The 18935-nt window shown below is 38.6% G+C and overlaps 1 protein-coding gene across 2 annotated transcripts in view; it reads left to right on the forward strand.

Annotated features, from left to right (window-relative positions):
* The first annotated feature begins 12779 nt into the window (after positions 1-12779).
* Positions 12780-18935, forward strand: part of LOC127410705 (gamma-2-syntrophin-like) — a 103828-nt gene continuing 97672 nt past the window's right edge. For both annotated transcript variants that reach the window (XM_051645895.1, XM_051645896.1), the window contains exon 1: positions 12780-13157. In XM_051645895.1, coding sequence (XP_051501855.1) covers positions 13089-13157 — 69 coding nt within the window. In that variant the 5' untranslated portion in view covers positions 12780-13088. The remainder of the gene's footprint in view (positions 13158-18935) is intronic.

An 18935-nucleotide genomic window follows, 5' to 3' on the forward strand; every position in this document is an offset into this window, starting at 1 on the left:
TTAGGCGAGGTTTCATATAAACCTGTTCATGCAGTTACAGGAAAAACTGACTCACGGATTGTTCCCTTTCTGTAAACATTTTCCAAAAACTTCCAATATTCCTTTGTTTTTACCTGTACTAATCAGAACATAGTCTATTTTTTTTTATTTTATTATTTATTTATTTACGTTTAAATACGTTGAAGAAAGGGCTATGTGTTCAGATTGTAAAAATGACAAAATTGGCAAAAACAACTAATTAAATGTACCATAAAAAGCTTTGGGAATGAGATTTGAGAGCTAAAGCAATGGGGAGATTTTCTGTCCTCTCTGTTTCTCAAACAAAGTTATCGTATGGCTTCAAAAGACTTGGAAAATACCACACAAGTCACATTTTATCATATTATTAATGTCATTTTCAGGAACTTAGCCGTGCATGTCCCCGTTCACATTTATTGTCTGGAAAATGGCAGTCTTCCACAGTGCTGCACAGAAGAAGCTTATTTCGTTTTTATTGCAATAAGAATTGTGTTTGTTGATTGTTTGTTTTGTTTTCTTAAATTAGATTGATCTTGCCCTAAAAAAAAGCCTTTGATGCTGATATGGCATTAAAAATATAATATAATAAATAAAGTGTTCCACAGAAGAAACTCATGCAGGTTTGGAACAACATGAGGGTGAGTAAATATTTACAGAATTTTCAATGTGCAATTAATATGATCTCAAACCCTCAAATATTTTAAATAAATAGCAAGAACTAAATTATCTTTATACTACAAAATATATAGAGATTCTGACTTTTGTCCGTTTGGCCTCAAATAACTAACCGAAAAACTGTTTTGTGCAGCTTTCTTTTTCACTTTAATGCTGAGAGGAAATGAGCAAAAGGTACAAAATAACATTTTACTTCTTTCTTTCACAGTATTTTAGTAAAGTGTCCGTTGTGTCATTTTCATTCCATTTGATCATTTTGTAAAGATATCTTTTCATGTTTTAATCTTTGATCTTATGTAGCACAGTTTCACAGAAATATCTTTAAAATATCTACATGATGACTTAAACTTTTCTTTCTAGTTTCAAAGAGAGATTTAATGATTATACTGGGAGAAACCCAGTATTTGATCACTCAGCATGAATAAAATCACCTGAAACAGTCTGAAGGGTTCATGAACTGCATTAACCATTTTGGTTAGGAACTATTTTACAGTGTTATAACAGGGAAAACTAATTTGTTCATGTTCTTCCTGAAAGGCTGTAAACTTTTGGATTAACTTTAAACAGGCATTTTAATTTTGTTCTGCTTTTCCTGTACTAATAAAACCGTCTCTTTATGAAGTTTCAATAAGATAAAAAAAAATGTAAATAAAAATTTAGTCCTTCATTGTGTTGAACAATTTCAGATTGCAAAAAGGACAAAAAACAAACTAAAAGTGCCATAAAAGTAAAACATAGGTTTATGTATTCAGGGAGCCTGTTTGACAACAATCATTATTCCAAAACAAAGGGGTTTTAAGGTTAATTAACTGATGATTTCATTATGCGAATCTCTTTTGTTACATTCATGTTTCTTTATGTGCAATCGTAGACACTTAATGTTTTCTCTTACATAATGATTAATTGCCGAAGACAATATTATCTCTCGTCTTGCACTTGAATCAAGGCCTCACACTGTGTAATTAAAGGTAATGATATTGTCTGTGATTCTAATGGAGTATGATGGATATGCTGTCCTGACGTGTGATGAACTGCATGTCATAAATAGTTTCTAATAGCATCCATAATTGCAAGACACACGCCGATGAGATGATGTCGCATGCTGCCTGAATTGCTCGAGGTCACTGCCTTGCAGTGATAAACATACAAGGATGCATTTTCCAAGATAATATGTGAGATTTGACAGTTTTTCACTTTCACCTCAAGGGATCCAAAAATGAGATCTTTGGACTTCACAACGCAAGATAGCTTTTTCCCTCTCCCTCCAAGCAACAACATTTTGACCCTCTATCAAATTGGTGGTCTTATACACAAACAGACCCCTGCTGATGGTGTAAATGACAGTTCTCGCAGAAGGACCGTCCCACCGCTGCATGCTGGATTCAAGAATAAACTCACATCCCAACAGTGGAGGGCAAAATGAACCCGATGCATAATAGACAACAGTACTGCTGGAGGAGAGAGAAAAAAAATGTGGGGGAAAAAACAGTAATAAGTTTTGTGCTGCATTTCACCAGCCTTAAAGGGGCAGTTCACCGAATCAGAACATTCCACATAGGCAGCAATTCCCATTTGACTTTAATAGAGTCTGATGTTAGTATGTTGCAAAACTATCAGTACGATACTCTAATAGGCAGAAAAAGAGATAGCATACACAAACATTTGGTAAAATAGTCCATTTTTAATTAGATTGAACTGTTTAATTTATACTTTTCAGTATTGAATTAATTATATCTATATTTGTACTGTATTTGACATTTCTCTTGCCTCATCCACCATCTTTAATTAATATTGTTTAGAGTGTACATTCTAGAATTGTTTTCTATATAAAGAATACATCTGATACGATACGGTATCCGAGAAGTCAAATTAACGTGACCTAATGAATTCGTATGTATCTTACCTAAAGTGTGGTTTTTGCACCATGTACATTTGCGAAAACGTAATTTTTAGATTTACGCATTTCAATTTTATAGCAAAATTTCATCAAATTAAATTCAGTAAAAATGTATAAAATTGTACAAAAAAAGTACATATTTTACGTTTTATTCATTCAATTTTGTTAAAAAAACACACAATTCAGTTTGATGGAATTTTGTCATGAAATTCAAATGCATAAATCTTTAAAATGGGCTATTTTTTTTTTATTTCATTTATTTATTGCAGTGTGGTTAGTCTTCTGAGTGTATTTAAAGGGATAGTTCACCCAAAAATGAAAATTCTCTCATTATTTACTCCCCCTCATGATATCTCAGGTGTGTATGACTTTCTTTCTTCACCAGAACACATTTGAAGAAAAATAGTAAAATATCTCAGCTCAGAAGTTCCTTAAAATGCAAGTGAATGGAGATTTCTCTTTTGAAGCTCCAAAAATCACAGACGGTCTGAATAAATGTCATCCATATGACTCCAGCAGTTAAATTAATGTCTTCTAAAGTGACACGATCACTTTTGGTGCAAAAAGAGATCAATATTTAAGTACTTTTTAAATATAAACAATCGCTTTCGCTCAGCAGCCTTATACGTGAGAGCGATGAGTTTACGTGGTCTCTTGTGTGACGTATTCACATTGGCATGTTACGGACGTAATCTCACATTCTTCTCTCGGTTGAGACATCCAGGATAAACACACAAACACACCATTGTGACTAAAGAAACAGATAACAACAGATCTAAACCAAAACCAACAAAGCTTCTGTACAGTGTTCTTCCTTCTCACTTGTAAACAGCGCTGCTCTTCCGGCTGTGTCACACGTGTGTCAGTTCTCACGTGTCTCACGTGCCAACGAGAATACGTCACATGTGCATGCCACTGAGGAATGGAAGCATGATTTAGAGTTAAAAAGTACTTAAAAATGTTTCGCACTAAAAGTGATTGTGTTGCTTTAGAAGACATTAATTTATCCGCTGGAGTCGTATGGATGACGTTTATGTTGACTGTCTGTGATTTTTGGAGCTTCAAAAGAGAAATCTCCATTCACTTGCATTTTAAGGAACTGCTGAGCTGAGATATTTTACTGTTTTTCTTCAGATGTGTTCTGGTGAAGAAAGAAAGTCATACAACCCTGGGATATCATGAGGGTGAGTAAATAATGAGAGAATTTTCATTTTTGGGTGAACTATCCCTTTAAATACACTCGGAAGACTAACCACACTTCAATAAATAAATGAAATAAAAAAAAAATTATACATGGTTGATTAACACACCCAGTATCTGCCAGTTTTACATACTTTTGTGCTTTTTGTCCTTTTTGGAAAACAGTTACCAGTGATTTCTTGAAGACTTTGCTTCTGAAAAATTTTCTTTCGCAGTGTATGTGAAGATTGCGGCCTAATTAGTTCGGTGCAAGGGGGAAAAGTGAAGGGAGTAATTACGCTTTGAAGCTAAATTGTTGATGCAGCTTCCTGGTGAAAATGTAAAGTTTGCTCCCCAGTGTAACCCTCATACTGACATTTGCGGAATAATAACCGCTGCTGAACAAAGCTGCCTCACAAGGTGTCTCTCACGTCTTTAGGTAAGTGTTTTGCCATGCTGCATTCTGCTCAGTGCATCAGGACAAGGGTGATGCGATTTCTGTTCCCTGCCGGCCTTCCCTTTCCATGACCTCCTTCTTGTTCCTCTGCCCCTGTAGTTTTTTCAGAAGCTCTTCTGCTAAGGTGCTCATGTGAAATGAATGTTAATCAGTAAGGCGATGGTGATGGGAGCTGTACTGTTGGATGCGAGCTTGGCCCTCTGCCCGGATGCTCTTTACCTCCCTCGCCGTATCGCCCTGCATGTGTGATCGCATTAGGAGGGTGAAAGCAAGATATTGAAAGTCCATCGCGCTGCGCAACTATCGAGTGCAGTAAAAGGAATAGTGCCTGGAAATGGGCAGTAAAGTTTGAAAGGCCAGACATCGTGTGATGGGCTATTATTAAATGTTTGTGTCATGACAAACAGCAAATTGCTTTGTGGCAGTGGGTGGTTTTTTATGATCCCTTGTAACCCTTAAAGACAAAGCCAATAAGAAGAATGAAACATTTTTGTCATGGAAAGTGCAGTTCATGCTAGAACTTTAGAAGTAATCACAAATTAATGTTGCTTGAATTAATCTTGACTCAGAATAGATTAGAAATGTTTAAATAATTTGAGCTAAGGGGCACTGAAGCTGTTCTGGTGTTTTATTAAACTGTAGTGTTTAATTACTCATTTCTTGTAATCAGACTTCGCCTAAGGCTGCAGAATTTAACAGTAGAGTGCAAACAATAATTAGGTCAGTGGCACATTATTTTAGCCACTGAACACTGAAATTGAAACATTAGGAAAGCCCTACAAGCATGTTTAATATTCCTCGCATTTTACTAATGTTTTGAAGAAGCCAAAATGCTGTAATCAAGAAAGGTAATAAACTACATTTGAAATGTTCACACACTTTAAGTATTCAAGTACATCGTAACCTTAGCTTGTCCAAAGGTACTGAACATACTTGTAAAATCTTGCTAATTTGGAGTTGGTTTTGGATTGATGTTACAAGGGTGGTGTCTCTGTTAAAACACAATAAATCCAAATCCTTTGACCTCAGTGTACATTTATTGCCTGATCAGCAGCATCATAGACAATCCATGAATTTGTTGGTATCTACAACAATCAATTGAAAATAATAAAGAATAAATACAAACAGCATCATGCAAATACATCAAAAATATTCATGGAGTAAACTTTCTAAAGAAATACTAGAAATATAAACAAATGACATTCAAATTCAAACTACTTGTCATTATAAAGTCCAATGAAGCTACAACCCTTATAAGGAAAATAACATCGTATGGAAATACAAACACTACTAATGATCCACCAGTAAACAATGCATAAATAAATCATGCACATATTTCATCATAATACCATCTGAACAGATTAGTCTTAGAAAAACAATAACTATCATAAACCGCATGAACAAACATTAATAAGCTAAAAAACACAGAAGAACTAGAAATGAATAAACTTACAATGTCGAGAATGCAACAAATCCATGGGAAAAAAACACCTCAGTGGCAGAGGTGTAATGTAAAGAATTACAACTACTCTCGTTACAGTACTTGAGTACATTTTTCATATTTTTTAACTTTTTTAAGTATAAATAAATAAAAGTACTTGAGTTGATTAAAAATGAAGTTTTCAACTTGGCTACAGTTATTTACAAATTACAGTTATTTACAATTACAAAGTACAAAAGAAAGTTTTTTTCGGAAAGATAAATGTGCTAAATGTGTTTATAAACGAAAACGTGCTGTGCACGGCACGACAGAAGCCCGCAGGACACGTCATCATGAGCACAGCAGCTCTCCTAAACTGCTGCCTGTGTCCTCTCTTCTCTACCTTCTCCAAGACTTTCTGCCCTGTCACTATACAAGAACTGTAAAACTGTGATTTTCTGCATATTTCACTTTATCCTGGAAAGGAGTCGTTCATTCAGGTATGAGGGAACCGTCTGAACATGTTTAACCACTGATCAAACTTCACTTGTTTTTAAGGTAGGCAATGTTTTAACTGTGTCAAACATTAACACAATGTAGTTTGACATAATAATTATAATAATTACATTTATTTATCACACATTATACATTTGCACATATACAGTAAAATTAATTTTTTCACATATCCCAGCTAAACTGGGGTCAGAGCGCAGGGTCAGCCATAATACAGTGCCCCCGGAGCAGATAGGGTCAAGGGCCTTGCTCAAGGGACCAACAGTGGCATCTTGGCAGTGCTGGGACTTGAACCCCTGACCTTCTGATCAGTAACCCAGAGCCTTAACCGCTGAGCCAGCGCAAATTGCCATTAAATCAAATGCAGTTGAAAGCTATTTGGTTCATTAAATGAAGCTTAACATTGTCTTTGTTTTTGAGTTGCCACAGTATGCAATAGACTGGCATGTCTTAAGGTCAATAACAGGTCAAAAATGGCAAAAAAGAAACAGCTTTCTCTAGAAACTCATCAGTCAATAATTGTTTTGAGGAACGAAGGCTATACAATGCTTGAAATTGCCAAAAAACTGAAGATTTCATACAAAAGTGTTGTGGAGCAGGACGTGGTCATGTGTCTGTCACTGGGGAGAGAGGAAGCGGTAAGGGCCATCACCTGGTGATTAATGATACGTAACACCTGTGTCTCGTTACAGTGATGACAGAGATGGGCTTGAAAAGGCCGCCGAGAATGCCAGTGAGACAGGAGAGTCCCAGTCACGCAGACCTGCCAGATCGTGAAGCTAAACGCTGCAAAGCTTTTAACCTTAATTATTTATGAGTTTATGTTGTCTCTTACAACTAAGATACCTTGTTGTGAAGCTGAAGAGTAAATGCACTGCTGTGAAGCTGAAAAGCCAAAGACTGTTTGTTAGACTGGGAAACCATTAAAGCTTGATTTACCTGGACTGCCTCCCCGCTTTTCGCTTCCTTATTGTTGATTCTTCTACACTGGTGCCGAAACCCGGGAATAGTGAAGAAGACTGGTCGCCATGGACACCTCACTGCTGGACGAAGTCATCTGTGCCCTGGCCAGCATCCAGGAATCCCACCACCAAGCCCTCCTCGCGCAAGGACGGTGCCTCCAGGAGCTCCTCCAAGCCCAAGCCGAGGATCGGCAGGCCTTGCGGAGCTGGCTAGCTCCAGGTGTTTCCTCCACCACGGCCCTGGAAGCAGTGATGAATCCACAGCTGTTGCTCCAAAAGATGGGCCCCCAGGACGAGCCGGAGGCATACCTGAGTTTCTTCGAGCAGTTGGCCACCGCCTCCGGCTGGCCGTGAACCCAATGAGCCCTCCACCTGCTGCCGCTGCTTTCCAGGGAAGCCCAGCTCGTGGCGCAGCAACTTCCAGCTGAGGACCGCCTGTCCTACATCAAGCTGAAGACCGCTGTCCTGCAATGGGTTGGCCGGAGCCCCGAACAACACTGTCAGTGATTCCGCTCCCTCACCTTGAGCAATGCCGGCTGCCCGTTCGAGTTTTCTCAACAGCTCCGTCATGCCTGCCACAGATGGGTGCTGGCCAAGGAAGGGCATGGCATGGAGGATCTTATTGACCTGATGGTCCTGGAGCAGCTAACCATTCGCCTGCCCTGAGGAACAGCGGAATGGGTCCAGTGCCATCACCCTATGTTGGTGGATGATGCCGTCCAGCTGGCCTAAGCCCACATGGCGGCCTACCCGGAAGCCAGTGAGCTGCAGTCCAGTTCTCTCTGTCTCAATCCCTCTTGCTTCTTCTCCTCCTCTTGCCCCTCCCTCTTGCCCTATACCTGCTCCCCGGAAATGGGGAGTGGTTCCACCCAAACTGGCACCCCACCTTCGTGGGCTGCACTATGCGCCGGTCCCCTCCCCTACCCCTCTCCGTCGTCCTTCCCAGGTTGATTTGTCCACCAACACGGGTGCAGCCGGGAAGCCTGGGCCGGTCTGTCGGGGTTGCAGGGAGCCGGGTCGTGTCCAAGACTGGCGTCCAGTGATGGAGGTGGAGACGTGGATTCGGGTCCCCGACATGCCACAGTCTGCCCCCGGTTGAGCAGGGACATACAGGATACCGTTATTCACCCGTCGGAAGGATCGGGTTACATCCGCTATAGAGACGGAGTGTGAACTAACCTCTGTAGCTTCGGCCGTGAGAGCTCTCTCTGTGACAGCGGTGTTATTTCCCTTGAAATGAGCATGAAAAGTATTTAGCTCATCCGGGAGAGAGGCAGCGGTGTTCACGGCGGAGTTTTTATTCCCTTTAAAGTCTGTGATGATATTAATTCCCTGCCACATGCTTCTAGAGTTGGTGGTGTTAAACTGTCCTTCAATCTTGTTCCTGTACTGGATTTTTGTTGCTCTGATAGTTTGCAGAGCATAACTGGCTTGTTTATGCTCCTCCGCATTCCCAGAATTAAAAGCGGAGGTCCGTGCATCAGGTGCCGCGCGAACATCGCTATTAATCCAAGGTTTCTGGTTGGGGTAGATCCGTATTATTTTGGTCGGAACAACATCCTCTACACACTTTCTGATGAAACACGTTATGCTATCAGCGTAAAGCTCAAAGTCATCATCAGAGGCGGACCAGAACATCTCTCAGCACGCAGTGTTGCGGAGGCACTCTTCAAAATTGTCTCCCGGGTGGGGATTCCGAAAGAAATCCTCACCGACCAAGGCACAACGTTTATGTCACGAACACTAAGTAAACTTTATGAATTGCTGAGGATTAAATCGATTTGCACCCGCAAACTGATGGGCTGGTGGAAGGATTTAATCGAACCCTGAGAAACATGATTCGTAAGTTCGTACACAAGGACACCAGAAATTGGGAAAAATGGCTGGACCCCCTCTTATTTGCGGTCAGGGAGGTCCCGCAAGCCTCCATGGGGTTTTCCCCCTTCGAGCTCCTGTATGGATGCCAGCCCCGCGGGGTGCTTGACGTCATATGGGAGGCATGGGAGGAAGGACCTTCCCAGAGCAAAAATGAAATTCAGTACATCCTTGATCTTTGAGCAAAACTACACACACTGGGTCAGTTGTCACAACAAAATTTACTCCAAGCTCAAGAGACACAAAGCCGGCTGTATAATAGGGGTGCCCAGCTATGGGAATTTGCACCGGGAGAAAAAGTACTTGTATTACTCCCCACATCAAGCTCGAAATTACTCGCCAAGTGGCAAGGACCCTTTGAGGTTACATGGCGAGTCGGGGATCTTGAATATGAAGTTAAATGAACAGATAGATGCGGGGCACGTCAAATTTATCACCTCAACCTCCTTAAATTGTGGAGAGAGGTGGTCCCCGTGTCCATGGTGACGGTAGTTCCGGAGAGGGCGGAGCTCAGGCCAGAGGTGAAGTTCAAAGCCGATCCATTCACCCTGGTCCCTTGTGGAGACCACCTCTCACCGTCCCAGCTCACAGAGTTGGCCAGGTTGCAAAAAGAGTTTGTGGACATGCTCTCTCCTCTCCCCAGTCGGACCTAACCTCATACAGCACCATATAGAGACTCCGCCTGGAGTGGTTGTGCATAGTCGGCCATACCGCGTACCCGAGCACAAGAAAAAGGTGATTCGGTTGTTCTTGTACCTAAGAGTGACGGGTCAGTCCGGTTCTGTGTTGATTACCGGAAAGTCAACGCGGTGTCTAAATTTGACACAAACCAAATGCCCCGAATTGATGAACTGCTTGATCGGTTGGGTGCGGCTCAATTTTATTCGACACTGGATTTAATTAAGGGATATTAGCAGATCCCCTTAACTCCATTATCCTGAGAAAAAATGGCCATTTCCACACCGTTCGGATTACAGCAATTCGTCACTCTCGCCACATTCCAGCGCCTCATGGATAAGATCCTCTGGCCATAAGCTGCATATGCCACCGTCTACTTATATGATATCATTATGTACAGTAATTACTGGCAGAGGCATATGCAGCATCTGAGAGCTGTGCTGAGATCGCTGAGGCGGGCGGGGCTCACAGCAAACCCGAAAAAGTGCTCAATTGAGCGAGTGGAATTACGGTATCTGGGCTTCCACTTGGGTCATGGGCAGGTACGTCTCCAAATTGATAAGACCGCAGCGATAGTGGCCTGCCCACGTTCCAAGTCCAAAAAGGAGGTGAAGCAGTTCATGGGGCTGGCTGGCTATTACAGAACATTTGTCCCTAATTTTTCTGATGTCACCAGCCCCTTGACTAATCTCACTAAAAAGACACCAGATGGGCACCAGATCCAGGTTTCTGTGAAGCACAAGGCAGCAGAGGTTGAAAAGTCCTTGTTTGTACGGGTGAGGAGATGTAGTTTGTCCATTTTGTTAGGGAGAGAGCGGAGATAATGTCCTTGTGTTTGCTTGACCTCCACTAGCGTTCAGATGCATGTCTCTAACTCATTAACCTTCTTCTTCAGCCTGACTAATTCCTTACATTTATCACATGTGAATTCCTCACTGCTGATGGAAGAAGCTATAGTAAACATGTAGCATCCAATGGGTTTGAGATCAATGTGAATCCCTCATGCAAATGTTTGCTGTTGTTGTGTTAGTTCCTGATCAGCAGATGATTGAGATTGATATAATAATCCATGTAAAACACAAAGGAGAAAACAAATGCACGCAGTCGAAATGCGAGATGTTGACAAGTGGAAAAAAGAAAAGAAAGAAAACGGGTGCGCACAGTAATATACATGCACTTGAAACAGTAGAAAAGCAGGGGAAAAAACGAAGCATGCGGTAAAATAAAATGATGAGTGTAGAGAAATAAGCAATGCAAAGCAGGCTAGCAAACTACAAACAAACAGACTCGTGCAGCGTGCTGGCAGCAACCGGAACAGGAAACGGGAAGTCACAGCAACAGGAACGGGAAGGTTAAATTACTAATTGGCTACAGGTGGCTGGACAAGGAAGACTTGTGTCTCTGCAGAACAAAAATAGGCGTTTTCCAATCATTGGGCGTTTTCAAATGGGATGGGTGTTTATCAACCACTTTATACAATTTGACTACTTCATTGAGAGTCCCTACTTTCATTGGATAGTTCAGAAATGCCCATCCTGGTTTGGAAGCACCCACTGATTACAACATTGAGATTCCCTACTTTCATTGGATACTTGAAAAACGCCCATCCTGATTTGAAAATACCCACAGATTGAGAAACGGCCATTATTGTTCTGCAGAGAAACGTTTTATGATTAATGTCATTTTTCTCCATTAACCAACATCTTGTGGAGTTTTTTGTTCCTTGCCAAAGTCGCCAAATTCTATACAAATATTATCTAATTAAGGTATAATCAACCATCATATTTTTATCATAAGACACAGACATAATTGGCTTTATTTTCTGTTATAGCAAAATATACAAATAAATGACTTGAACGACAAATGCTGATAGTTGTGGATATTTTATTATTATTATTATTATTATTATTATTATTATTATTATTATTATTATTCCTCTGTGTTCTTCTGTTGCTGGCACTGGCGGATTCGAATGTTTTACAACGGTTTGGTTCAACAGTATAAAAGTGGCCTCTATAGGTGAAATAAAAACAATCTATCTAAATCTTTCATCTTTAACAATATTCATCCATATTTATATTCTAACTTCAATTAACAGTTTGTTATTTTGATTAGATAATCAAGTGTTCTAAATTGAAGTGAGGGCATGCAAAGTAAAATGTGATCATATGGAAACGTTACAGCGTATTTTTATTGTATGCAGTCTTCTTATTTTGTGTATACTGTATATTGTATATTATTAGGTGTATATTGTATATTGTGTTGTTACAAGATGTGTAAACTGTGTTATGTGTAAATCAGATGTTTATTGTAATTGTCATGACTGCTATGTTGCTTGGAACTGCACACAAGACGTTCACCCACTGTTGCACTTGTGTATATGGTTGAGTGACAATAAAAGGATTTGATTTGATTTGATACGTCTGAAATGCAAAAAAAAAAAAAAAAAAAAGGCCTATTTTTAAGATTTGCACATTTCAATTTCATAACAAAATTCCATCAAATTGAATTGACAATGTTTTTAATAAAACTTAAAATATTTACATTATATTTTATTAAATATTACTTAATTCAATTTGATGGAATTGTGTTATGAAATTGAAATGCATAAATCTTAAAATAAATTTTTGAGTGAGGTTTAAGTGTTTTTTTTTTTTTGTTTGTTTTTTTTTCAGTAGACCAACACGACCTCCATTACAACCAACCAGTTGTTGCTAATTGTTTAATGCAAGACTTAAACATAAATTCATTAGTGTTTCACATTATGAAAACAGCTATACTTCTATTAAATATAATCATTCTCATTTCTATGCACCAATACATGGTTATAAACAAAAATATTTGTCAACATGCATTTTAAGGAAATGTATCAAACTCACCAACTCCAATGTCACATTGCTGCAGTATAGAAGCTGTTAATTTTATATCGCCAGAAAAATATACCCATATATCGCCCAGCCCAAGCTTCAGAGTTCAGTCATTGATGGGTTAAAGCCCAGTCCGAGCTGAAAGGTTCATTTGAGGCAGCAGGTGGAGAAGAGAACGCGCTCACCATTCGCGCTCCGGACCTTCAACATAACACATCGCGCTTTCTCAACTCTGGACCAGAAGGAATAACCCCTAAATCTACCTACCCCTGTATCCTGTGAGGATGTCTCTTTAAACATCAACCATTCCCCAGCCTTCAACATTTCCCACTCATTCAGAATTCCAAAGATCTGCTGATCTCCTTCAAGTCTTATTGAATGCTGGATCCCGGAGCAACTTGCGCGTTTTATTGTGGTGCCGCGACCTTCCCCACAGGCTGAGCACGATGCCCGAGCTCTCCGCCGCGATACACGCGCATCACTGGATATAAATGACTGATTCAAGTGTGTGTGACTTCGGTGGACCGAACCAGAGGCTGCATGGGAAATGAACGCAGCCGGCAAACATCAACCCGATCTGTTAGAGAGACCTGCCAGCCTTCTAGTGCCGACATGGGTAAGAGAAGATTATGTAATAATGCAAAAGCTGCCAACCAAGTTATAACATGCACTTGTTTAAACTAAAGCTATTCTGCAAATATTGATGCAGAGGAAAGGTGATATAAATGCAATGTTTCAGTGTCAGATATGTTTGGATTACTAGATACGCTTATCTAACTTTGTTACGGATGAAGTCATCGAGGTGGTAGAAAATGAGAAATCCAGTTGCAGTTCTTAGGTTAGAGAGCTCGTGTACCGCATTATGGTGAAATATTAAAATCAGTCTAATTAAGCACACTACATATGGGCTAAAATGTAGTAAAAGATCTTAGTCTTCAACTATTTATACTGAAATAGTCAGAAGAGGGAAATTTATTTTGATGTGCATACTGTATATTGATTCAGTTGGAAATGGTTAGGTTGCATTGCCTTTTGAACTGCACTTCTATTTTTGCCCTATGTGCATTTTAAAAGGTGGTAGAGAATGAGCATTCTTATTACAGATCGTATGTTTTAGATGTATCATAGCACAGCAGGGTGGAATATTAAAAAATGGTTTATTCTGTCGCAGAACTAGGATGTGATCTTTGGTGGGGCACTTGCATGTTTCACTGTCAGTCAGGGTGCTCTCAAGGCAAATCTAGGGTGCCAAGCCCCCCCCCCCAAAATGACAAGAATGACTGATTTCTCCAAATGTTTCAAAAAGATGTTACTGCAGCATAAACAGCATTTGATTCACTAGCAAATGGTTGCATGTTGTAAAAGAGCACTGTTGTCATTTAAGCTGCACTTTTTTGCCATATGTGCATTTGTAAAATGTGATAGGCTTTGAGAATGCCACTAATAGACTTTGTAGAGAGCAACTATTGAAATTGGTTTACTTTGTTGGACAGTACTGTACACAAACGAGCTGGTTACTACTAACCGTGTGAAAAGATAAATACACGTTTTAATGCATAAAGCTATTGGATTCAAGTCTTGAACCAAGACACGATTGTCTTTTGACTTCACTCTATGTCATATATGCATTTTTAAAGAAATGAAAGGAAATAATTGTGCATGTGAAAGACAAGCCCAACATTTCTGAGCATTCATGTTTACAGTAAATGTAGACATTTAGACATACAGTACATATATACATTTCTCGTTGCGTTGTTTGTTCTGAAATATCATTGGCATTAGTCCGGTAATATGTGGCGCAAACAGAACAAGAGTCCATAGCAGGGTTGGATCATTAGATTTGAATGTAAATTAGATATAAGTGAGATATAATGAGCTGTGTAATAATTGGTAAAATAACAATGTAAAAATGTCCTCTTTATTGCTACACTTCGTGACTAAAAAAGGAGCAAAACATTGCATGAAACGTTGCATAATTGATAAAACAACTCGTGGTAGATTTGAGATGACAGTGTAATCTCAAGGCAAAATGAGTTTTTGTGCTTTTGTTCCCATTTGCTGTATTCCTTTTTGTGGAGATAATGATGTGTGACAGTGTGTGGAGTAGCTTCATTCGCACTATTCATGAGGTGTTCGGAGATGCCCTCTCAAAGGATTTTCATTGCTAGAGCAGGGAATGCATTGCAAAAGCCTTTAGACTTTTATTATTTTTTCATTCTGCTCTATTTTTGTGCCCATTTGTTGTGCGGATGTTCTTCTTAATTGGTAAATGAAGGCATGCCAGTTAAACTGCAGTACTGTTATAGGTTTGTTTGGTCTTTTTAAGGGTTTCTTGAGGTATCAGTGAATGCTGGCTCACTGCCTTTTTGATCCGAGGACAACTTGCAGTATTTGCCCAAAAATAGTTGAAGCAGAGGACCTTTGGGAAACCTTCAAGAGATTGGATGTCTGTAAGAACAGAAATCAATAATTATTTTTCCTTATAAATTTGTCCATGAGCTACAGCCAGTACAAAGACAAGAGGCAGTCACTGAAATCGTTAATTATCATGGGTACATTTTTTTTATTATTCATTATGAAATGCAAATCTTTTGCAGTGCAAATGCATGACATGCAGCTTTTTACAGTTTATGCAGCAATGCATTAATGCATATTTTTGAGGTATGCAGGTTGTAGACTTCACCTTTGAGACCTGTCGAGAAGATTTTGCCTTTCTGAGCACACAACGAGAGCAGGGTCAACCATTCTCGGATGAGATTATCGTCTCAAAATTGTGTATTTGACCTTTTTTTTTTTTTTTTACTGGTGAAAGGAACACATAAATGATGATATAAGCCAAAATATTAAGTGCCTTGGATCAGTAGTTACTGAGTTATCTATTATTTTGTCGAGAGGAGTAAAAATGACAATTTTCACTTTATGAAAATTACAATGATTTTGGAGCAAAACTACAGGTACAAAAAATACCCTTAGAAAGGTGTCAGCATTATTATTGTGTTTTTACACAGATAGGAAGGTCTATTACTAAAATCTGCTGACTTCAGCACCTCTTGTTGCATTTTACGCCAATGGTGTGAGTCCAAAAATGGGGAAAACTTTTTTTTTGATGTTTTTCCAAAGTTGGAGTGACTATAACTCCAGAAGTATTAAAGATATCTATCTAGATTTTGAGGAGAAAACTATCTATTTTAGCTTTTTGTTTTTTCATGTTTAAGGCCATATATGGTTAAAACCCAGAGATATGGCGCTCTCAATGTGGCTCCCATTTTCAGTAGTCGAAAACCAAATGTGGGTCACGTTATGAAGGCGGTTTTTGTTCTGCAAAAGCCTGAAATATTGAAATTAGAAATGTACCTTTATTTATTCAAATAAAAAACAATTAAGTCAAAATCTCGATTTTCGAGTGTCCAAAAATAGAGACACGGATATCAAGTTTCTGGATTTCAGAAATGAAAAATCAGCAAAGCTTTAATGCATCATTAGGGGTCCAAGCACCAAATAAATGATAAAAAGAATTTGTATTAATTTCATCATGATTTAGATCATTTTAGGACCCCTAATGATGCATTCCATTAAACAAATTCAGCCAGGAAAGTGTTGAAATTTTGTTAAACTTTATGTCAAGATTAATGTACAGCTCCATATATTTACATTTGTAAGTAGGTTTTTTGTCATAACAGACAAACACTTAGATTAACTGCTTTGCCGAGGCACAAAGATGATTGTTAGTAACTCTGGAATTCATTGATCACCTCTACAACCTCTATGATAGGATCAACCACCCCAAACAAACTATGTCTTTTACATGTGTACTACTTAGAGATATTTACACTTTTCTACTTAATCGGTTATCGGTTCTTTAATATCTGGTTTACTGTTAATGTTGGACACAAAATACTCATTTACATGAGATGTTAAACCAGTTTTAAGTCAACATGAAATTTTAAATTGATCCTAATTACTTTCTTAATACATGTTATCAGTGTACTGTATTAAAAACGTTCTTTATTTAATATTCTGCGTTTATTCGTTGAATGTCCTGTTTCACTTGGAAATAAGCCACTTTATGAAAGTAAAATGGATTGACCACTTCACATTGACTTAAATCAACAACATTTCAACACTTTCCTGGCTGAATTTGTTTAATGGAATGCATCATTAGGGGTCCTAAAATGATCTAAATCACGATGAAATTAATACAAATTCTTTTTATCATTTATTTGGTGCTTGGACCCCTAATGATGCATTAAAGCTTTGCTGATTTTTCATTTCTGAAATCCAGAAACTTGATATTCGTGTCTCTATTTTTGGACACTTGAAAATCGAGATTTTGACTTAATTGTTTTTTATTTGAATAAATAAAGGTACATTTCTAGTTTCAATATTTCAGGCTTTTGCAGAACAAAAACCGCCTTCATAACGTGACCCACATTTGGTTTTCGACCACTGAAAATGGGAGCCACATTGAGAGCGCCATATCTCTGGGTTTTAACCATATATGGCCTTAAACATGAAAAAACAAAAAGCTAAAATAGATAGTTTTCTCCTCAAAATCTAGATAGATATCTTTAATACTTCTGGAGTTATAGTCACTCCAACTTTGGAAAAACATCAAAAAAAAGTTTTCCCCATTTTTGGACTCACACCATTGGCGTAAAATGCAACAAGAGGTGCTGAAGTCAGCAGATTTTAGTAATAGACCTTCCTATCTGTGTAAAAACACAATAATAATGCTGACACCTTTCTAAGGGTATTTTTTGTACCTGTAGTTTTGCTCCAAAATCATTGTAATTTTCATAAAGTGAAAATTGTCATTTTTACTCCTCTTGACAAAATAATAGATTACTCAGTAACTACTGATCCAAGGCACTTAATATTTTGGCTTATATCATCATTTATGTGTTCCTTTCACCAGTAAAAAAAAAAAAAAAAGGTCAAATACACAATTTTGAGACGATAATCTCAACCGAGAATGGTTGACCCTGCTCTCGTTGTGCGCTCAGAAAGGCAAAATCTTCTCGACAGGTCTCAAAGGTGGAGTCTACAACCTGCATACCTCAAAAATATGCATTAATGCATTGCTGCATAAACTGTAAAAAGCTGCATGTCTTGCATTTGCACTGCAAAAGATTTGCAGTGCAAATGCTAAATGAACTTTAGAATACTTTAGAATTAGGCTAAATGAAGAGCTTTGAACAAGTGTTTATTGCAACTAAAACTAGTGAAATTATTTATTTTTTGACTTACTAGATTTATGCGCAATATTAGTTTTGTAAAGCAGTTCACCTAAATGTTAGTGATTAAGAAGTTTACATGCTGAAAAGCAGAAATAAATCAAGATTTAAAAATCTTAAACACAAAAATAATCAGTATTGTATCAGTAAAAAAAAAAAAAAAAAAAAAAAAAAAAATATATATATATATATATATATATATATATATATATATATATATATATGGGTCGATCTCTAGTACTAGTGGCCTTCAACCCGATCAAACTTAGCATTGTAAACCTCAATTATTAACACACTGATCAAACTGGTCCTCATTTTATTTTATGTGAGATTTGATTCAAATCTGACTCACAGATGTGTTGCTATAAAACACTTCTGGAAATGTATTATATTCTTGTCTTTGATATTTGGAGAGTTTGGAGAATTGTGTACAGTGTACCCCACCGAGATTGCAGTGTTGACATAAGTGTTATAACCTTAAAGTCATTATATATTTGATTTATTGTGTGCAGGATAGAGGACTCAAGTTCTCATAATATGTTCACTGAAATTGCAGCTTTAGTTCTGTTTTCAGAGGTAGAAACATTGATGTTGTCAATTATGTAGTCAACCAGGCCTGAACTGGTAAATATTGCAAAACAACTGGTTGGTTTAAAAGCCTTGGTTAAAAATGTAATAAAAACTAGATTTCAATCTCTCTCTCTCTCTCTCTCTCTCTCTCTCTCTCTCTCTCTATGTATATAGACAGTGTATATCAGATGCTGTAGTGTGTTAGTCAGCTTTCTGATGATAATGTAATTTTGGTCAAATGCATCTGTAGCGAGCAAGGCGGGCCTAGGGGCGTCTGGGTTGAGCGAGGCCGGGAAGATAAGTGGTGAATGAGTTCCACCTGTGTGCCACACTGGTCTCGCATTCCATTGAGGGGTGGTGGGAGTATTTGAGGAGAGTAGACAGTGGCAGACAGGGAGAGAGAGACGCATGAAGATGAGTTTGTGTGTTTGACATGTCTGTGGGGAAGCAGCACGTGGAGTTGTTTTATGTTATGTTTAACTGTAAAATAAATGACTACATGTTGTCAGGCCGGTCCCTGCTTCCTCCTTGCCCATCGTGTGAACCCATTACATTGATGCTGAAACCCGGGAAGGAGGGAGGGTGCACTG

The sequence above is a fragment of the Myxocyprinus asiaticus genome, chromosome 20 (genome assembly GCF_019703515.2).
Source record: "Myxocyprinus asiaticus isolate MX2 ecotype Aquarium Trade chromosome 20, UBuf_Myxa_2, whole genome shotgun sequence".
Taxonomy (NCBI): Eukaryota; Metazoa; Chordata; class Actinopteri; order Cypriniformes; family Catostomidae; genus Myxocyprinus; species Myxocyprinus asiaticus.